We start from the raw sequence: 22900 nt of genomic DNA, 5'->3' as shown, positions 1-22900 counted from the left end.
TTAGATTAAAGACCAACTGTTCACACAAGGTATAGATCATCACAGTGCAGCTGTTGCAGCCCTGAGCCTGGAGAGCAGAGGCGTGGGGGGAGTAATGGGAGGAGCTGGTGTGAGAATGAACAGGCTTCTTTGCACACACCCGAAACAGGGATGTATCAGGAGAGATCAAGGACCTGGCCATGCCACCCTGTGATGCTATGGATGCCTGGTAAGATCTCAAAAAAAGATTTAAAAATGGGCTGCGACTGTGGTTTAGCACACAAATGGACTGTATAAAGAGGTGGGTGATGGCATGCAGGCCCACAATGGACACAGGGATCTACAGCCCAGTACGATCAGCTACTGCCACAGCACAGGTGCTGGTTGGAGCCTATAGTACTCCCCACAGGGTACTGCTGCTGGTGTGTCTTTGCACTGAACACTGGAAGCCAATGAGTTTTGCTCATCACACAGGACCATAATGCTTTCGGTGCTGACATGGAGGCAAAGATTCTAATTTTAAACCAGCGCGGTTTTATTCAGATCTAATCCAATCTCTCTTGCTGTGAGGATGCCAACTGATTACTTAGAAGGTCAGCAGAGCAGGGAATTTGATTCAGTGGCTCTAAATCAAACCTTTGGGTCATATGGGCTTTAAATCCCTCAAACCCCTAAAGACCTTTAGTCCTTCCTGCCAGGCTACAACACTTGCAATGTTTGCATAACCCAAAGCAAGTGTCCACTGTCCTAAAAACGCCTTTCATGACATAATTCCAACTGGGCTTTGCAGGATCTCTTCAGCGAAAAAGAGATGGCCATACTGACGTCTCATCTCCCAGCGCTGAACTGTGAGGAATAAGAGAAAGACACCGCACCTTGGGTTCAAAACCGCCAGCATTACTAAACGCAGCTATCAAAAGACAACCTGCACCAATGTATTCCAGGATCACCCCAGGGAAGCTTTAGAAGCAGCTGACAAGCCACTCATCAGGCACAGATTTACCATCAGACCCCATGAACTGGTCAGAAAAATGTAACTAACCCTTGACTGTTAACACGTGGCTTGCTCTATACGTTTAAACTGTACGTGATTTGAACAAAGTAATAGTCCGAACCTGATGCGTTTCCGAAATCAATGCTTACCACACAGGAAGCTCACTTTTGCAAGTAAAACAGGAAAGACTGAGTGATTATGCCATTCTGTCAGGCAGGGTCCACCCTTGCTGACTGTAAGCACCTGTAATATGATATGTAACCACACAGAACAGAACTCCGTATATAAGGTCTCATATAAGGGCAGATCAGTGCCTGCCTCCTTTATCGCAGCTCCAGGTGCATGCAGGAGCAGGAAGAAGGCAGGCTCAGTAACGCGGCGCGACAGACCCCACCTGTAAATGATCCCCTTCTTGTGCAGGAACATGAGAGCCGAGGTGATCTCTGCGGAGTAGAAGCGCGCGCGGCCCTCGTCGAACTTCCGGGACTTCTGGATGTGAAACATGAGGTCCCCGCCATTCACGAACTCCATGACAAAGAAGAGGCGGTCCTAGAGGGCAGACGCGGCGAAGGCTTCAATGAGCACCAGGTGAGGGCAAGCAACTGCTAATGAGTGCAACAGCTACAAGTTATCATTGAAAGAGGTTACTCTAACAGCAAACAGTCACTTGGTAAAGGAATACATTACTACTGAAAAGCAATTTCCCCCAGCTTATTAATTTAAAAAACGTATTACATTTACATGAGAACCTTGCAATTGAAATGCATTACTTTTTAGGTCCCTACATGCACTCACACACATATTCAAGCAATCAGGAACTGTGTCTACACCCCGACCCCCGAGATCTGCAATCCCATCCTTCTAAGTGTAACGTAAGCCGCAGATCTGTGAGCTTAGGTCTTGGTCGTGGTGTTGAGAAGAGAACTGCACCTTTCTTAATTTGTGGCTATGAAATGGGAAACTGATCTTTGGCATCCTGCTGGTGGAAACCGTTCAATTCTCATCAACACAAAAAAGATATAGAGATGAGGAATGCTGTGTCTTAATTAAAGCTGAAAGAATATCCTTTTTATGCAACTTTAAAGAGAGAGCTTAGATACATGAGCATGCAATGTGAATATCTGCTTGAAAATGTCAAGTATAGGTCTCTGAAGCTTTGCGCAGTCTGAAATGTGAAATCCTCCTATTGCTCACTATCATCCTTTTCCTCTACAAGGAAAGCTTTCTGTCTGAGGTCAGCAGGGCTCCTGGTTCACACTGATTCTTCCCATGACATGGACAGACCAGTGTCCAGACACACCAACCCCTTCCTTCCCGTCCACTGCCTGAGAAACTCCTCTCGTCCTCTTGGGGGAGCGAACACTCGGGTCACAGATGTGGTTATTTCCTTAAACACAGTGTCCTCACTCCCACCATAGGAGCACGAGCCTCGCTAAGAGAAAGACGCGTCGCAAAAAGAAATGGCTCTTTAAGCGCGAATCTCCCTCAAGGAGGGAGAAAGAGAAAGCAATGCCTGTGTAACTGTGGATGAACGGCCTGCATGACCCTGAAAGATCTTTGGGTCAAACCCATTTTCCGCACTGGTCTTGAACCCGCGGGGAATTCCACAGGAGCGCGCAGGCCCCTGTGACTGAGCCTGATGGGGTCTAACGTGAGGGTGTGAGTACTGTGGGACAATCGGTGCCAGCAGGGAGGCATGTCTCTCCCACTGAGAGAAGACACATCGTCCTGGTGAAAGTGCAAGGTGACTGCGCGTGCCCGCCAGAGGCAGAGACTCGAAGAAAACCACTGCCAGAAGCCCACCATCATTTCATCCTAGGGGACTACAGATTTATGGTCAGCCCTTAATACAATGTGATGCAATGTTGATGGATGGCAAAGCTGTTCAGCTAAATTAATAATAATAATAATAATAATAATAATAATAATAATAATAATAATAATAATTGCTTACACTTATATAGCGCTCTTCTGGACACTCCACTCAAAGCGCTTTACGGGTCATTGGGACTCCCCTCCACCACCACCAGTGTGTAGCCCCACCTGGATGATGTGACGGCAGCCACAGGGCACCAGTACACTCACCACACACCAGCTTTCAGTGGGGAGGAGAACAGAGTGATGAAGCCAGTTCAGAGATGGGGATTATTAGGAGATATAAATTAAGCAAGTGCCCCATCCTTAGGAAAAAAGCTGCTTCTCCAGAGCTTATGAGGATGAGGATTTCTATGCTAGGTACGGAATTCCAGACATACGAGGGGGCAAGTCATTTCAGCCTGTGACTGGGCTGTGATGTCAGACTCAGTCAGAACCAGGATCACTGAGGGCTCAGAGCTACATCGTTGCTTCACGGAGACTCCTGCTGAGACTGGACGGGCACGCTGCAGACGTGTGGCAGTTGTGGGCTCAGAAACGTGCTGCAGAGATATTGCAGACGCAGGCAGCCTGTGGCTGTTCTCTCTGCGAGAGAAAATTACTTAATAGTGTTTACAGAGCTGACGCCTGAACGTACACGGGACACCGCGCAGTAATCAGCGCTGATCAGCACCAAAAACTTTCTCTGCTGCGGCAGTAACACCACTCCAGGCTCAAGCTTTTCTCCGCCCCACAACCAAGGCTGCTCATTTGTTTGACTTGAAATGATTTAAGAAGTACAGAGATCCCTCTGAGCAATGAGATGGGAAAAATGTCGAGACGCACTGCTGTGTAACTACCGTAAGTGGGTCCCACTGCCCTAAGTCACCGTGTGGAAGAAGCCGATGATGGCGATGTCTTACGGCTTTTGGAAGATTTCTAATGACCTGTCTTGTCCCCGTGACAAAAAAACCTTCCGGCCGGAATGATCTTTTTGCGTGTCGTTTGCTTTAAAAAGAAGAGAGCGAGTCATACTGTTCTATAAAAAAAACAAGGATTGCATGAGGAAATTGAGAAGAGATGCAGGTACCAGGGCCACAGTGCAGGACTGCACAGTCTGAGCTCATCTGTCCTCCACCAAGAGGGTGAGCGACTGCGGTCAGAGAAAGCAGGTTTGAGGTTTGACCCTCCACAGGCCCAGCACAGCCTGCGGAAGGGAACAGTGGCGGCTGTGCCCATTCCTCACGTTCTCTGCCCTACAGCCATTCTGTGGCGGAAAAGTAGGACAGGCTTGCTGCTGCCCCCTAGTGGAGCCTCCTGGGAAATATTACATTCCCGTACAAGCCTTTTCACTGAGCCACTTCATTGCAAGGGAGACCCAGGCAGTGAAAGAGAGGGATCCACTTTCTGTCCGTTTGCTGACTTTTTGTATAGATCACACCGGCAGTCAGAGATTGTGACACGAGAGGGTTCTGCTGCCCCGCCCCCAGCCTGCCTCTCTCCTGCTGCTCTGCCATCCACACCAAGTGTCATTTCATCCGTTGCCGTCAAACCCACAGGGAGCTTCCCTCCTCAGGCGATGCTGTCCATTACTGTGGCTCTGATAGATCGTCTCCATTCTCTCTCGCTCTCTCTCTCTCACTCTGTTTTTGCAAGCACCTGAATTCTGCTCTGCACAAGAAAAAGGACAGGGCAGAGAGGAAAGGAGGCCGCGCTGCTAATAGCTGATAGATTTCATCCAGCCTGGAATCATGGTCTTCTTTGCTCAAGACTAAAAAGGTTCAGTTCCTGCAGCCTGTCTGAGAAGAACATTCGTTTCAGCCCAGGAATGCACAAGTTTGCTCTCTCCAGTCAGATTTTACAACAGTAATATCATTTTTGTTTTTGTAACATGGTGACCTAAATTATACACAGTATTCTAAATATAGGCTTACTACTGCATTGCACAATATTAACATAACACCCCTTGATTTAATGTCTACACTCTTAACTATAAGTTGTACCATTCTGATTAAGACAGGATTTTTACAGGTTGCATGTTCAGACTCAGTGTTTCCCATCTTACATGCAGCACATAGCTTTTGTTGTTATCTGCATGTAACACTCTGCACTGGTCTACAATAAAAATCATGTTTCTGTTTTCCCCCGGTCCCAGATCTGCTCTAAATCTTCTGGAATTTCCTTTTCTGGTTCTGTAGTGTTTGTCAGTTTCTTATATTTCAGCGTTAACTTCACTCTGTGACTACACTCTCACGACAGCGGCCACACTTGTATAATGAGGAAGAAGCACATCAAAACACTGCTCTATTGCTAGTCTGTGACCTTGATTCATTTACTGACTACGCCACAATCCAGACTGTTGATATGAATTAGGAGGAGCAGTTGTCCTAATACAGTTCCCTGTGGTACTCTCCTAATTACATCACCCCAACTGCAGCATTCACTCCTTATCTATACAGCCTGTCTTCAGTCATTTAATCAGTTCTCAATCCAAAGACACACCATGAATGCCTCCCAGCTGCAACTGAATAATTCATCCTTTACCCAGAACATGGTCAAAGCCCTTGTGAAACTTTTATTGTACCATATCATGTGCTCCATTTGTACTGTATCTATTCCTGCCATTGCTCTTTCAAACTGGAGTTTCCTAAATCCATGTTGCCACACAGTTGATCCTCTTGATTAATTCTAATTATTGTTTCCATGTAAGAGATGTAAGACTTATTGGTCTATAATTATGTGCTTTGGTGTTGATGCCCATTATGAACAGGGGGCAGAGGAGCAATGTTTCTCTGCACGTCTGTTTTCAGTTCTCCATCTCTCTCTGCCTGTTCTGGGAGTGCGGCGCGGCGTGCCGTCCTCACCACAGTCTGGAAGCAGCAGTAGAGCTGGGTGAGGTAGGGGTGACTGCCCGCCAGGGACAGCACCCTCTTCTCCGTCATGGTGCACTCGACATCGTCGTCCTGCAGGATGATGTCCTTCTTCAGCACCTTCACTGCAAACACCCGCTCGGTGCCGTTCAGCCGGGAGAGCATCACCTGCGAGGGGAGACAGCCGCTCGTCACAGCGGGGCGGCACACAGCCTCGTGGCTCCGGCGCCAAGACCAGCAGGGGGCAGACGGGCAAAACAGTGTAGTTTGCCGAAGCTTTAACACCGAGTTAGCACTTGTTTTGCTCCAGCGGCATTTTAAAAACCCTCCCACCACCACAAAGTGTACAGTCGCAAATGGCTCAGTATCTGGTCAGGGGCGAAGGAGAATCAGGTCAGACTGACAAAAAAGGAAGGCAATCAAACAGCTGGCACCGACAGAGTGTTATTTAATGACAATGTGGTTTTAGAACTCTAGAACTAAGCTCTGCTGGACTGCTGGGTGACTGATCAGTTCCAGGTACAGGATGTTGCCGTGACGCACCTTTCCGAAGCTGCCCTTGCCCAGCACCTGCAGAAAGGTGAAGTCATCGATGCCCAGTTTCCGGGTCTCGCTGTCGAAGCTGACGGACCGCGTCTCCTTCTCGCTGGACCTCCGATTCGGAGACTCCACGTTGTTGTTGCAGGTCTGGGAAAACAGCGATCCAGCCCCGGGTCTCCGTTATCGTGGACAGGACAGAATCCAAAGCTTTTTCACACTCCCAACAGACTCCTGTGAATGTTTCTACACCACACTGTGAAAAAGTAGAAGAACCCTTCCCCGACTGTCGTTAGAAAGTCACTGTTATTTCCTCAAAACCGGGGACCCCGCACTAAATCAAAAATAAGCATTTAGAGATGTTGGCTAAACCAGCTTTATTTTGAGGTTGGTAATTTCCCAGCGCTTTTTACCGTTTCACCTAAACTATAAAAATATGCTGATGGAGTGCAGGGCATTCGTGAGGTCAACACAAATGTTTCAGTGTTTCAGGACAACAGAAAGTCAAACGAGTTTGATCGAGCCTATGAGAAAAAACATCAGGAGCCATTTTTCTGCTCCCACCTCCACCCTGTTACAGCACTCCAGAATCCTGCAGGCCTGTGGTAATCGTGCTTCATCTAGAGTGCAGTAAATTAAGAGCCCTGGAATGGCCTTTAAAACGCTCGGTGAAGAGGTATTGCCCAGTGATAGGAGACACAGTGTGAGGGAGAGGGGGACAGTACAGTGGACAGCAGAGACAACGTCACTACCATGGAGTTGCGTTTGGACAGGCCCCCCGCCTGCAGCCCCATCTCGGCCAGCTTGTTGGCCAGCTCCACGCTGTTCACCCCACAGCTGGGCGCCACGTTGGGCTTGCAGCGGATGTGCACGTTCATCTTGCAGACTGCGGACAAATCACAGAGACACAGTCAGGAGGACGCAACATCCTCCAGGCAGCGATACCATCAGTCCCTACAGTCTCTTCCCCAACACAGATAAGACAAGCCGACAGAATAATCTGCCACCAAGCATACGCAAGACAACAAAACTTCATTTAGGCTTCAGATACCATCAGTTTCGCTGTGTGCCAAAGTGCATGGCACAACATGCACACAGACGAACTATACAGTGTCTCATCACCCCAAAGCATCTTAGAGTTCTCTACAGGAAAGGTGTTAAGCACAGTAAACAAAAATTACTGTGGCCACAAAAATATGGATCGATAAAACAAACGATATCACAGTGACTATATCCAGTATTAAACTTTCCCCTGGCAGAGCAATGAGTAGTCTGCGCACTCGGAGCTTGAGCAGCGTGCAGTGGTGCAAAGGGAGAGAGGAAGACTTACTCTTGCAGTGCAAGCCCTGTCTCACAAGGCCCCAGAGCAGCGAGCCGCAGTGGTCGCAGAAGGTCGGCACCTTGAAGTTGTGCATGTTGAACTTGTGAGGCACGTTGATGCTGAAGCCCTGGTTAGTGGCCTGTCCGTGCGCACAGAAAACACAGGATTGATGATAATCATGATAATGTTGATAATGATAACGCTTGGTGACCGAATCACTGCTGCACCGCGCTGCAGCAAGTGAGCGACCAAGGAGCTGGTCAGAGGCGAGAGTCCCATTGCAGCAACCAGGCCTGAGGCCTGCGAGACAAACTGGTGAAAAACTGTACCTGCATTCATCAAAACCTTTTGACACACTAATCTACTAGTGGGCTAACCAGGTTCTCTGGGGTCTTCCAAGTCTTCTCCTACTTGCTAGTTACTAACAAAACTAATTAGTTTCTAAACTGCACAGATTAAGCATCATTTGCATGCTTCTAGAGGCCTAGTAAACCTGTGAAGCCACAGGCTTCCAGGGCAAAAGTATTCCACCGCTACCCCTGACTGCTAGCTGGCTAGGCAGCAGAAACACAATTTCAACAAACAAGCCAGTGTGAAAAAATGTAAATGAGAAAAAACTATGTTTTATTAAACTGGATTAATTGATGCTGGGTAATCACAGCTAAGAGGTCTTACTGACTCCATCTCATTTAGTTGGGAAAAAAAAATAACCCCACCTTTTCTGCCTCTTTAAGTGGTGTGTGTGTGCGCATGTGAAACTAAACTTCCACAAAACTGTGCAGCGGTAGTCTCACAACTGCAGCCACACTTGTATAACCAGGCAGGAGAAAATAAGCACCGTGCTCTGTAGCTATTCCCCATTAAACAGTTTCTGGTTCCTCCTTTGTTTTTATTGTCAAGTTGGTCGCTCCGACAGAAACAGCCTGCAATACTGACAGCTCTGCTAGGTGGCAGCATCACCCAACCTATGAGTGACTGCACATGAGCTAAGAGGATCACAAGTGCCTTTGTTACAGTTTCTGCCCCTTGTTTTTACCAATGTGGTGTTATTTTTCTGAGCCCTACTTCTAAAAGAAATACAATTCTTTGATCTAAACTGACTGAAAGAGTTAGAACACGTCAGGTGCCGTCTGCTCTGCTTGACTGTGAATGTCAAGACGACTGAAATGCTTTTGAGCATGTGTCTGATCTGCATAATCTGCATGTGTCTGGGGGCGCGTGCACTGTCAACAGAACATCATGAGTGTAGAAGGTACAGAACAACTGAATCTCCCGTTTCAGAAACCACAAAAAAACAACTGAAACACTTTGCCTCTCAGCTCATGAGAATGCCTCTCCATGCTAAGGAGGCTGACGTTCATATTTGTTCGTTTTTTCCCCTGTAGACAAGCCCTGATCAAACAGTCAAACTAATTCAGGCACTACAGAGTGAGCGCAGTTTGACACAGGAAAGGTAAGGTCCCGAGTTAAAGCCGGTTTGTAACTACGTTTTGGAGGATTTTCTTGTAACGAACAGCTAGAATGGTTATTTCCGTACAGGCGTCTTCTGCACTGAACTGTGTTGTATTAACAAGAAAGCAGCAGCGTGCGTTCTCCCTGACCTCTTCATTGGCGGGTTTCTTCATGCGGGGACATGCTGTGACAATGAGCTGGTGACATCGCTTGTGGACAACACAGGTACACACTGAAAAGAGAGAGAGAGACAGGACACAACCAGTCACGTGCCTGCCCTTAAACTGTTTCACTTTCTGAAAAGACTCTCTGCTGACCTTCATTTTAGAGCTCCTCTGTATGCAATATGCTCCTGACTGACATATATTAGGGCCAGCTTTCCAGTGGACTTCTTGGCTATTTAACCAAAGCCCTAAGTGCAATAATCATTTTCTTAAATGTGTGTTTTGAGCTCCCAAATAACAGCATCAAAAAATGACAGCAACATTCAAGTTAAATAAGCAGTTTCAAAGATCATTTGAAGTCTCCATTAGCGTCAGGGACAGAAACTTTGGAAAAAAGTCTAATTGCCAAATTATTTAGTGTTAAATAAAGCAGCTTGAGAGCTCAGTTGGAGTCAGACATAGTTGTAGTGAGAGCCAGGATAGGACAGACACAATAAATCATCAAATCTTGCATTGGTGTGCTGTAAGACACTTGAACTACTACAGCTCAGAAATGCAGGTTTTCTATATCTCTTTAAATCAACAACCGGTGAAGTAAAGTGTTCAATTGCTTTTTTTAATCTAATGATTAGGTCAGTTTGGTCTTTAAGAGCAGAAGCAGATTGCAAACCTAAAGACTCTCCAGATCTCTAGGAGCTAGTCTCCACCACTGTACAACATATCGTATTGCATTGGGCTGAATTTCCATTTGAGCACCAGAACTCTATTTAAATGTTGTATGAAGTCAATTTTTACAGCTCAATAAGAAAAAGTATACAGACACACTGCAAGTAGCACTAGATAATTGTAGTAAATGATTGACTGAATGAATGGATTAATGACTCTCCCTGCTGGGCTCTACAAGCAAGCCTTCGCAAAGTGCAGAGTGACTTGTGAGCTTTCACAAGTGGTTTTCCTTTTTCTCTCTTTTTTTTTTTACTAAGAAAACAAACCGACTTCGCTGCTCTTGAAAAAACAAACTCTCAAAATACTAGAAAAGATGAAGGTCTACATGAGTGTCAAAAATGAAGTCCGCTAAATGTACCGCGAAGGGAGTGAAAAAGGAAATGCAGACTTGACAGCTCTCGGTCACGAAGGGTGTACAGCCTGCAGTCCCCAGTCTGTGGTGGGCCTGCAGAGAGCAACTGTGTTCTACAGTAGCTCAGCCTAGGCAGCGGTTTTTCACCCAGTGATATGGGGGAGATAGAGCTGCACAATAGCAGAGGCTGGTGTAAGCTGCTTTCTCACAGTGCATGCGTTTCCTTCAAAGTGGACTGACAATGAAGTGGTTTCACTGAGAGTAGACAACTGCAGAGCCAGCGTGTTTATTTTGCGACGCCTGTCCTCTATTCTCCCGAACAGTTCCAGCCCATCCCCCATCCAGAAGGCATTTAGAAACCTTCTTTCCTCTTTATGACCTTTCTCTGTCTGTTGCTGACACCTTTAAACCTGAGCCAGAGGCAGTTTCAAACTGGTTAAGAGTTTGTCGTGGGTTTATTCTGTTCACAAGAAACAGCAGCATTTAGTGCTTTCACTAAACCTCGAGTCTAGTCCCCCTGTCTGTTTGTTGGTTTGTTTGAGCATGCAAAGTAGTTTCTCACTCCTATTGAGAGCTGTGGACTCCTGCATCAGGCCAGTTAGATATCTGCTGCAAGGCGAGGAGGATGAAGGTTACCTTCTGCAAATATACAGTGTATGAATACAGGAAATGCAGAACGGCAGAAAGTGGAACATACCTTGGCACTGGTAGCCCTGCTTCCCGAACACCCCCCTATAATCAGAAAGAAGAAAGTCAGAAGAGCCTCAGCACAGACAGCAGCTCCCCAGCCTCTCTGCTCTCCCTGCACCCCTGTGAGGTCCTTACACCAGGCAGCGTGCACGGTGCTGGAGAACTGTCCTCTCCAGCAAACTAAACTTGTCCAGGAATGTCAGGTGGGATTTACTTGGAGAAGAAAAGAAGATGCGCCTGCTGGAATATAGACCACCCACACATCAGCTGAAGGTCGCTTATTCTGTGTGAGGACTGTAGGAACCTGGTACACACACACACACACACACACATCTGAGCACGTGGCAGTGAGACGGCGGGGTGTGGGCTGACTCACCATATGAAGTCCCGGCAGTGGGAGCAGTAGGTAGGCTGCCGCAGGTAGGTGGACATGAACTTGTGTCCGTTCACCTGGTGGATCCTGCGCCGAACGGCTCCCTGCCGCTTCCGCGTGAATTGCTTGTAGGTCCGGCCGTTGGCTGTGGCGTGTTCTGAAACGGCCAGGCGGAGAGCGAGAGGGATCACCACCACAATGAGGCAGTGGACCGAAACTTGCCAGCAAGTCACAGAGAGGCACAGAGAGGCCGAGATCAGCTCGGCCAGAGGAAGGGGACAACGAAAGGCCTAACTCGAGATTGCACAGGTACACGGAGAGAAACAAACGAATCTTTCCACATCACAGCCCACTGGAGCTCAGCAGGTGTGAGCCTGGTCAGTACCTGGATGGGAGACCTCCTGGGAAAAACTAAGGTTGCTGTTGGAAGTGGTGTTAGTGGGGCCAGCAGGGGGCGCTCACCCTGCAGTCAGTGTGGGTCCTAATGCCCTGTTATAGTGACGGGGACACTATACTGTAAAAGGCACTGTCCTTCAGTTGAGACATAAAACTGAGGTCCTGACTCTCTGTGTGGTCATTAAAAATTCCAGGGCGCCTCTCGAAAAGAGTAGGGGTATAACCCCGGCAACCTTCCAGCCACAGGCGCAGATCCTGAGACACAGAGCCACTGCTCCGCCCACCTTGTTGTCTGGTACCAACGGATCTGCTAGAACCAATGGTAAGACACAGATCTAGAGGAAGTGGAAGTATTGCCTGTGGCAACTGTACACCAACTCATTTACTGCTGTAAATAAGGGTCAAAGTCAGGAGTTCACAGCTCTAGATCTCACACACATCTCGACAAATGCAGGCACCCGGGGGTAAAAAAAGCACAATCCTTTGTGTATACGGTCACCAAGGGCTGCAAGCTACAAACACACCGTAAGGATACCATATAACAGTCTGGCACTGTACACTGAGGGGGCGAACCTTTAATAGCACAATCAGTAGAGTGGTGACACACTCATCACCATGGAAATTATCATTGTGGCTGTTTAAAATAACAAGCACAGGGCAAAAACAACAACAACAACAACAACAACAACAACCTTTCTTGGTTGTTTTCGTCCAAGATAATCTACTGGAATATTGCTTGTAATTATGTCGACCTTTCTAGGAATCAAAAGTAATTCTGTCCTGCGTTAAGCACACAAGCACATTGTGGGTGGTGAGGGCAGGAAATGGAGTCATCTCCTCAGATACCTACAGCTGCACATTCACGTATACTGAACCAGCTGGCACCTCAGTAAGCCCTGGTACTCACACCGCTGACTGGACTGATGGTGGACGGGCGGCACTGATGCTGGTCACTCAGAGCTGCTGCTTTGCACGGGCAGCAGAGAATTCACAGTCCAAAGGGCTCTCTAATGACAGGCCATTAGCAACACAAACGAAAACTGTAACCACAGTGTCTGCTTTCTGCCTGTCAGGCATTTCTGGTTCCTACACAATGGAAACTCCAGACACTGGTAACCACCAAGTGAGCTAACCGGAGACTTTCTTCCCTTAACTTTTACTTCTATCATTTAAATTGTATTTTGTATTTCTCCTTTACAGCTTATCGTCTCTATTTATCTCTTTTTATCTATTCAACTAAGAATCTCCTGTGAATGATCAGCTCATCTAATCTAGTCTGATATCAATTCCTTATGCTCTGTCTGCATTCCAACTCCAATGCAAAAACTCCCTGTCACTACAAACACAGCTCACAGAAAAGCACTGCTGTCAGGACGCGTTGACCGGTTACTGACTAAATGCATCAGTTAATAACAGCTTTTTAACAAAAGGAAAAGGTTCAAGATGAAAGTCATGTCAAAAGCATGCAAGAAATGCAGTGTCAAAGAGTGGAACAGTATGGCAATAAACATCCCATTCATCGTCACAAAGTCTCTTCTTCCTGATAAAGTTACAGCAAACTAGCCTGTCCCAGACGTACAGGGTACAAGGTGGGATCATACCCTGGATAGGTCCCTGGATCATCTCAGGGCACGCAAGAACACAAGGACTATTCACAGACACCCATGAGCCTAGTCAGAATGTCACTGAATCCACTCGGGCATGGGAAGAACTGGCAAAACCCACTCAGAATCAATCTTCCCTCTAATTTCTAATGGCCTGTGTGCGCAAAAAATTCAAGTTGTGCAATTTGTTTTTCCCAGTGACAAAAAAAGTGTAGAAACCAAACGAAGTGTATATAAAATTGTTAACCTGAAATTAATTTTTGTTAATATTTCTCGCAACGGAACATATATCAAATGATGACTTTTCGGAGTAGGGGGTTCTACCAATTCATCAAGCCGTTCCCCTTCAAATGATCTTGCAGGTCTTCACCTCTTTCGACATAGTGAATCAATGTTTTTATTTTTTTAAGTAAAATACACTTTTAATTGAGTAATCCAAATTTGAACACTATTAGTCTACGTTTCTACGATATCAACTTTCAACGACGCACACTGTACAAACTGGAAAAGGAAAAGGCTGTTTATTGTGAAGCACAGAGAGCCTAAAGACCAGGACAGTGACACAGCGAGTCCAGTCATGGAGACTGAGTGTGGGGCGAGTTGGAGCGAGTTGGAACAGTGAGGTACGAGACTACGAGAGCATAGATATTGATGATCGAGTAGAAATAATAATGCACACAGTCAAGTCATGTGGTCAATTCCACACTTTTCAGATGACGACTGTGTTTGTTTTATTATCATATATTTTTGGGGGAATTTATTTTTTTTGAGCGCAGTTCAATTTCCTATGTGTGCTGATTTCATAACCTGTGTGCGCACAACTTAGAGGGAATATTGCTCAGAACCCATCTCAGTCCAAAAGTAAACTCGGCGTCTGAGAGCCGCCAGGCACTACAGCTCATATCCACTCCTGCAGGTCATCCACAGCAACACACAGCTGGCAGAGAAATTAGAGCTTCATTAACTTCGTGTGAGCAGATGGAAAAGGTTTCATGCTCCTCAAAACAATTACTCAGCATTGAATTCAGCCATTGTGTTGGTAGCTTTAAATACAAGCACATTGATATTGTACATGAGCCTGTGTTTCTTTTTCGGAACCACTTGACAATTCTGCCTTTTCTTTTTTCTAAAAAAGCCACTGCCTTGCAGATCATAGGGAACTTGAACAGAAATGAAACTTCTGAGGCCGACTGGTAAAACACACTGTCACCAAAGCTGGTCTTGCTGTTAGTCACTGGATCTCCGATACCCAGACTTATGACACGGGCAGCTCAGGCAGTTTCTCCAAGATGAACACCAGCTGTCCATTTTATTGTTCTGAAGTTGTGGAGCACTCTGCTCGGCGCCACTGCAGAGGCACGTCCTGTACTGGACTTGGTTTGCATTTTTACAGGTCAGTTTGGACCCGATACCTGACGGCCAATTACATCACACAAATACATCAAATTGGGTTTCAGCACAGGAAGTGCAGAGTGTGTCACTGTCTGCAGCACCACAGCCCAGACTCCCTGCGCGCTGTGCACAGGCTACAACACCTGGCAGGCCGCAGGGCTTGAGTGGGGGCTGCTGGGAGTCAAGCGTGACCTGAGGGGGGGTGAACACGAGCACAGAGCCAGCAGAGCGAGGAGACCCGCAGCCAGCTCGACACGCCGCGCTGCCCTGCCAGAGCACTGCAGGAAGTCAGATGAACTATTAGAACATGCACAGGCGTATCACAGAGAAAACGGGTGGCGAGCCCTGAAGGAGTCCAGCGGGCGCGTTACTCATCAGCACAGCACCCCTTTAACTCCAGCACTTGAAATGGAGCCCCCCAGACCGCTCACAGACAAAAACGGTCTCAGCGGTCTTAGCGTCTCAGAGGACTGCAGCTTTCAATCGTTAAGCTAAATGCTTCATATCCAAAAGATTTATTACACAGCCTTTGTGTACTTGAGATCTGGAACCACAGTGGTTTAACATTAAGATAGTGTCAGTACGTTATCACAACTTAAAGGTATATCAAGTCTCAGAGAAACCCTTTTGGAATAAGACTCAGTAAGACAACAAGAGGGGATGAAGATACTCTGGCGGGATGCCGAACGGCGCACAGCTGTCCGATTGTCAGCCCGAGCAGTATTCCTGCAGACGCACGGATCCGCGCAGGAGTCACACCCGGGCACACTCTGGGAGAGAAGGGAGACGGCGGCGGCGGTGGTCGGCTTACCGTCTGTGAAGGAGCCGGTGAGAGAGATCACAATGTAGACCTTCCCCTCGGGCTCCAGGTCCACCTGTTTGAACACAGACAGGACACAATCAGCCACCCCGTGCAAGGCTCTGTCCCCACTGTCCCTTTCCAGCAACGCACACCGGAGAGCGGCAGACACGTAATTTACACTCACATCACACCCTCTCTTCTCTGATCATGGAAAACCTTTCCATTGTTATTATCATCATCAATATATAATATATCATTCACATTATAATTAACAACGAAACAACAATAATCATCATCATCATCATCAAGCAGTATATGTGCCATTGTTCCCTCTCCACTCTTATACAATGCAGTATGTATTCCAGTATCCAGAATATTGGTCTTGGCTTCAAAAGCACCTATTGGACATGTTCTTCCCATTGCCGCTGTGGTTGCTAAGAATGCGCTCACTCGTTTCGGACTGAAACGACTGGTGAACCGATAGGTGGGAACAGACGTACAAACAGTCCCGCCAGGAGTGCCATTCATCATTCTGATTCAACCCCCCGGGCTACACTTCAGCTGCTCAAACCCAGGAGTCAGCACAGGGCAGAGACAAACACATTTGCCTATGATGAAGTCATTAGCTGGAGCAAAACCCAAAAGAGGCTTTAATGTATACAAACTAATAAATGACGCAAGGCTTTTCTCAGTATGTCAGATTAAATTAGTGTTTAAATTATTTTTTAATCTTAGACTGCTTGAATATATATCCTAAGACCTATATTTGTTTATTTCGGATATTGCTGTCTTAATAAAGAATGTACTAAAACACCTCTTATGTGCATGTAGACTGTATGGCTGAGCCCCAGAACCTAACCCCCTGTTTAAATTTAATCCTAATAATGACATTTGTTCAGCATTCATTGATTCTCTATAGGGCACTCTTTTCTAGAATGCATCCCCAACGTATACCTGGGTATGACTGTTCTCCGAGATAGATTTGTCACCAGACTCAGTCTCTTTAATGGATTATGATTTGCAGGAGCTGCAGTGTACACACTGTGAATATTGAAATGGGAAGACAGGATCTCAGTGCTCGTTCGTAGAGTGGCTGCTTATGCTGGTGTCTGTACGCATTCACAAGATTGTACCCCAGGTCCTGATCTCATATATCCATTTCAGCTGGAACTCCAGGGGTTTACATTTTATTTCAGAAGCCTCGTTCTTCCGAAAAAGCCCCCGTGTGGGAGTCAGAAGCTCTACCTAGAGGTCCGAAAGACCTTCTTTCACTTGGAATAGTGGAAGCACAGCGAAATGCCTAAGGTGGACAAGAACATATCTTATGACCAAACAAAAAAGATTGCAAACCAGAAAAGCTCATGAGCTCCAGCACCAAAGGCTACGGTAGCAGCCGGTGAATACCTGCTCCAACACCTCATCCTAAAACTGAGCTGAGGGGGATCATTCATCCTGAGATGGCTTCCCAACACTGTGCTATGAGGAAGGGCTTCAACCTCTTTGCAGTTTCAAAGTGAAGAAGTGACAGCCGAGCACTGCAGCTCCTTTTTCTAAATGAACACATAGGTGCAGTAAGAACGCAAGAAAGTTCACAAAAGAGAGAAGGAATTGATCCCTGCCGATTCTTGAAAGAAACCAGAGTATCAGCTTCATCAACATGGCCGGGCAGCTTGTTCCTGACCGGTAAACAACTGCTTCCTGTTCTCAGTTTTAAAAGCACTTCCCTGTGTTTCAAGGCCATTAACTCATCCAAGTGTAAAGTACTTATAACACCCTGTCTGCATGCGTTTCGAAATTTTCCTATTATGGAAAAGTAAACAAAAAAATATATAATAGCATTGCCAAGAGTTTTGTAAACAACTTTAAAGAATTCCCAGGTTGTGTCTCCTCATGTCATGATCCTGACCTTCTCACCTGACCTGCTCTGCTTACACGAACAAACCCTGATTGGTGGGAAACAAATCTAACACCTGCGTGTGTTGTGTGTGAGGACGCATGGATGTGTACTTCCACAAACCCTGCCTGAGAAAGCAGTCAAAACACAGATTAGCAATATGTGCCCTAAGGGAATGAAAGGGACAGAGACAAAATATGGCCCAGCAGAAATCCATGCTGGTCTAAGCACACTTTTCTTCTTCCTGACCAAAATGGCAGCCATTGTTAATAGGGTTAATTGACCAAGCCCCAACTACAAGCAAGCACACCACCCACATAGGGTTTTCATCTATAAAACCCAGGAGAATTGGACAATGGGCGATGGGACCAATGTGCACTATACAAAGGGTCCTGTTCCTCATGATCAATAGGAAGAGTGGGCTGCCCACACAAAGCGGGTGATCTTGGTGCAGAGACGGTGTCACTGTGAGGGAGCTGTCTCTGTTGTGGTGGCGCGTGGCATTAGAACAGTTTCACACCATCACACCCCAACAACCGGGCCCTGCCCTGGCGTTCAATTAAGAACGTTAAGTAGTAATCCTGGGGCTACACTACAAAGATGAGCTCTGTGGTCAGGCTTTGAAAGAGAAAAGGTGGTAAAACACTCAATACAGGCACTTGAAGATTTTGGCATTCCCCTAAACTAGCTCTGGTTTTCCCCAAATATTCCCCATTTATCTCTCAAGACAACCAGTAAGAAACAGCCTTTGGGCCTGGCCCAGCCCAGAGGAAATGGGATCAGTGTGCTGGATAATGTATTTCTGCAAGCATGCATGGTGACACAGTACAAGAATGGCAGGAATGAGGCACACAGAGGCTGGGCAGGTTGGGCTGGTTTCCCAGGAGTGCCGGGGCATACCTCTCCAACTCAGGGCTTTCTGTCTTCATGGAAGGACAGGCATATCACCCTCACTCCTCCCAGACTCTTAAGAGGTTAAGAATGCAGAAGAAATCTTCGGATAGCTCATTATCCATGACCTGCTATGTGTTTGTCTAATATCAGATTAAGCATATACCATAGCATACTGTGGCCTAGCACGCCATGATTCTCCAAAGAGCAGCTACCTCAATTAGTCATTTATAACTGATACGCTGTGTTACAGGAAAATAGCTGACAATGGCTGGAGACAGATTGATTCATAATGATCTGCTTTCTATGTCCCATTGTGAGACAAGGATAGTAAAGCTGGGTGACAATGACTTTTCAATTACCCAGCTGTCAAGAGGAAACATCTGTGGTTTCATCTGTGACTCTTACACTGGTGTAGAGGCAGTGGTGAGAACTGTAAGTCAGAAGACAGAACAAAGGAATTGCTACGGTTTGTCATGGCAGGTAAGAGAACGACGAGGGAAAAACAAATGGAAGAGTTACGAAAAGAACCTCTTCTTGAAATTCCCTCCGGAGGAGCCGGAGCTGGGACAGGACAGCTCCCGGAGCTCACGAGCAGAGCAGTGACCCTCTCACCGAGGGAAGCAGCTCGGCTGTGAGCCGGAAAGTGCCGTGACACTACGGAATCCAGACAGTGATGTCACAAACACAAGTGTCTCTCTCACACACGGCATTTTATACCATGGTTTGCGGTCGACACCGAGTGGAAAGCTGTGGGCAGGTTTGAAATTCATCAAAAATGGGAACAATGCCACATAATGAGCTTTCTCTTTTCCTCTTCACAGCCCACACCTACAGACTCAATAAGAAAAGAGACAAAAATCTATTTCAAGGCGTCTTCATTCTCATCTGCCGTGCACAGTTGTGGAGTGGTGAACAGAAATAACCAGAAACAGAGCTTGACAGATTGCTGAACTGTGGAAAAATAAAAAAAGTGCTTAGGCTACACACTGTTTAGACACGTATCTTGTGTCTAAATATAAAAGAAGGAACTCTGCGAGCTGTGAAACAGAAGTAGAAGATCTGCTTGCTTTTGTGAAAATTCAAGAGCCACAGGGTTACTTAAAAGCTTCCAAGGCAAAAAGAGACAGAGTCATGTCTGTCCCCCTGAACTGCACTTTGCAACTGACTTGCTTTTCTTAAAAGACAGTCTACTAAACTAGTCAACCAATAAGAAATCACCTGGAATAGAACACGCGTTAAGGTACGATATACAATTGATATCAGCACCGCATTCTGATTATCTTCACAATTATAAAGCTGTGGCGCTCTTTTCATCATAAAAGTGGCTGGTTACAAGAACAGGGATTTGGTTAGTGTGGCAGGCAAGGCAGAGTGTCTAAGACCATGGTCAGTGTGCGCTCTAGGATGACATCACCGAGAAGCATGCATGAGCTCTCTCACATTGAGGTGGTCTTTGCAAGGCTGGTGGAAAAAGCCACATAGCAGCGATTTATAAATATCTACCACCATTTATCTGAACACATGTGGGAGGAGAGTGTTGAGTGTGTACGTCTGTGGTTGGCACAGCAAGCACATTATGAGCGAAAAGGGGAATTGACATTTCACAGCCCAGTATGACTCAGTGACTCGGAGTCCTACTGCCCTTTGCTGTGTTGGCCCCTCAGCCTGCTGGACAGAGACAGCTGTAAGGACAACACGCAGACTTCATCACAGTGCTCTCTGGCTTTAACACGGGCACTCTGTTCACCTCAGGGAAGACTGAAGAACCTACCTACTGGTCAATTTCAGAGCAGTCAAAGCTTAGAACTCAGTGGGGAATGCTTTTCGTGTAAAAACATGATTTCAAAATGATATAGAGTAGAAAGTAATTCTCTCATCACTAAAAGCATCAGGTGGCTCTCCAGATTTTGCCAGCTCTCAGTTAAACAGTCTCAAAAGCACAACTTCTTGGACAACATACTCCATTTGTCAGACCAGCAGCAACAACAAAGGGCCTAAACTCCTACTCCTTCCACCATCGATGACGGGGCTACAGGCTGGATTAGATCTCTCTGCCTTAGCTGCAGTACAATCTCCATGGAACAGCTTGTTTGTATTCAGTGCTGAAGATGCTGCAAAGTGAGTTAGTTCTTGCTGACACACGTTTGCACTTACAAGAAACACTATAAAGAAGCACTTTTCTGGTGAAGTCACCACCACCTCATTCAGACCACAAACACCATTTCTCTGCAAGCAGCTAAAAGTGGAGCTGAAGGTCAAGTGATGGCCGTTGCCCATATGTATGGTGTACCAAACATGCCTATGCAGTAACAGTTTATAATAGATGGCGTTTTCAACGGAAATGTGACACGCAGTCTCTCCGGACTGTGATGGCCACCCTAGTGGAAGTGTGGGGGGTGAAATTCAGCACAGAGCCCCCTACTGGGAAACACACTGTGGAGAGCTTCTGAGTGGCTCAGTCGCTGAAGGCACTACCCCAAAGAGCAGGCTGAGCCTTCAGTCCAGACGCCAACACTTTAACTGTGTCATGCTGTTCGTCTGGTATAAACAGTAAGGTGCTCTAGTGACACCAGGGTACAGTGGCCTTGAGTTGGGGAGGGGTATCCGTGTAACACCATGTGCCCTGGGGTAACTTTCAGATTGTTGTGCTATTCAGTAATACTGTGGAGCAAGGCCTAATTATTGTCTTCCTTCCATAATAGGGTCTTGGCAGTAAGCCGAATTGATCTGGTGATTTCAGAACGGATGGAGGCAGTGAGGGTAAAACAGAGACACTGCTTCACAGCACAACAAAACCAGCCAACTGACCTTCCGCACACCAGCGCACTCGCACAGCCACCATGCCCTTGTATTCCACTGCCCTGCCTCCCAGTGCCCACTGGGAGACACGGATCTAATCAGCTGAACTCACTCTGGTCCTCTTTACCTCCGATTCCAAAGCAGCTCACTGCCAGCTATTTCCACAGCTCCACTGAAGAGATGTGCCTGCTGGTAGGTTTTCAACTGCATACCAATTGAACATCATCAATCTAATATTTATCAAGGACGGGGGCTCAACTCTTCTGCAAAGACCAGCTTCTCAAAAAGCAGTGTGTTCCCATACAGCAGACTTAAGACTGACTGCAAGACGTTTTTCCCACATTCCTGACTAATAATTTCTACAAAGAACAAGGTAACAATCTGATGACATCGCCCTCTCCCAGAACTAATCCGATAATAAACAGAAGACGAAACACGGATAAGGGGGAGAAGCCTGGGAAAGAGACTCCCGCGAATCACCCCCCAGGCCAGCTGGAGAGAAAAGGATTTGGGAAAGAGGAGAAGAAAGTGAGTGAGAAAGTGAAAACAAGCCTGTGCTTGTGCGCACAGTACAAAAATAAAGCAAAGCAATTCTTTTCATGGGCCTTAGGGAAGTCAAATCCTTCTCGTTATACAGGTTTTCTGACGGAGAGTGATACTGACAAACCTGCAGAACAATGACATACAAGCGATGCCTTATATGCATGTGTATATAAGCATGTATGTAGGTGCAAATGCTGTACGTGTGTACTGAAAAGAGGCCACACAGGCTGGACTAACACACTAACGCACATTTGTCATACAAATTCCCCACATCAAGGCTGCCAACTACTATACCTACAGCAACAGTAAGCACTAAATGTCTCTGGAAAGTTTTGCTTGAGCTTTTTCTTACAAAAAGGCTCAGGTTCATGAATCACGGTGTGATAAATGGTTAGAATCTACAAAATAATTTGCTATCTGTTTTGGTGTGTTGACACCAGCATGCTGAGGCCCGATTGTCTGCATTGATAAATGAGACAAAAGAGAACAAGATTACATTTAAAGGCATTGTAAGACACTGAAGAAGAAGAGGAGATTGTGCACTGGAAACAAGATATCTCCTTTGACTCAGGAAGCTGTCTGAACACCCACACACAGCAGTTACACAGCTCAGGTTGAAGAATGGAAATGCCGGTTTAACCACAGGTTAGAGTGGTCTTGAGCACACGGCTGCAGCTCTCACCCCCCACTGTCGGTGGGGAAGAGTCTTTTCACACAGCTTGGAATAATTCATTCGTTTTTCTTCACTTTTTATCCTCCACGTTTGGAACATGAAGGACTCTGTTAATGTTGGGGAATCAAAAGAACTGGAGATTAACCTCGGCCCCACTAGAGCCAAGTTATACAGTACTCCACAAGCTGGAAGCTCCTGGTTTCTGCCAATTAGTGTAATATCCTGGATTCAAACCAGTAACCTCAGGCTGTAAGACTCACCCTTCACCTCAGCTTTACTGGGTCAGTCTTTTGTTTCAATGATTCAGTCAGAGGTTTTGGAAAATTTCCCCATAGATGAGACCCATGATAGCATATCAAAATTCAGCTACTCTACAAAAGGGCACAAGAATAACTGTAGTGAGTGGCTTGCCAAGCCCGTTTTCATTACTGATGAACGGAAAATGCAAAAAAGCTATTTGCACCCAGAAGAGTTGAATTCACACCTATTGCAAAAGCCAAGTGTGGCACGAGCCAGTTGCAAAGACGTGTAGAAAAAATGGCGCTGTACATCTTTAATAACGTTCAGAGGTCCCCGCGGGTCTTCTGTGAC

At 46.5% G+C, this 22900-nt stretch overlaps 1 protein-coding gene across 1 annotated transcript in view; it reads right to left on the bottom strand.

Annotated features, from left to right (window-relative positions):
- The window catches only part of prkcha (protein kinase C, eta, a), a 44940-nt gene that overhangs the window by 15963 nt on the left and 6077 nt on the right, over positions 1 to 22900 (bottom strand). The window contains exons 2-10 of the mRNA XM_015350570.2: positions 15516 to 15579; positions 11316 to 11469; positions 10947 to 10981; positions 9157 to 9239; positions 7565 to 7694; positions 6987 to 7120; positions 6241 to 6384; positions 5692 to 5865; positions 1368 to 1522 (exon numbers count right to left, since the gene is read on the bottom strand). Coding sequence (XP_015206056.1) covers positions 1368 to 1522; positions 5692 to 5865; positions 6241 to 6384; positions 6987 to 7120; positions 7565 to 7694; positions 9157 to 9239; positions 10947 to 10981; positions 11316 to 11469; positions 15516 to 15579 — 1073 coding nt within the window. The remainder of the gene's footprint in view (positions 1 to 1367; positions 1523 to 5691; positions 5866 to 6240; positions 6385 to 6986; positions 7121 to 7564; positions 7695 to 9156; positions 9240 to 10946; positions 10982 to 11315; positions 11470 to 15515; positions 15580 to 22900) is intronic.

This window comes from Lepisosteus oculatus, chromosome 8 (assembly GCF_040954835.1).
Source record: "Lepisosteus oculatus isolate fLepOcu1 chromosome 8, fLepOcu1.hap2, whole genome shotgun sequence".
Classification (NCBI taxonomy): domain Eukaryota; kingdom Metazoa; phylum Chordata; class Actinopteri; order Semionotiformes; family Lepisosteidae; genus Lepisosteus; species Lepisosteus oculatus.
Note: the sequence above shows the minus strand (reverse complement) of the source record. Positions and strands in the feature narration are given on the sequence as shown.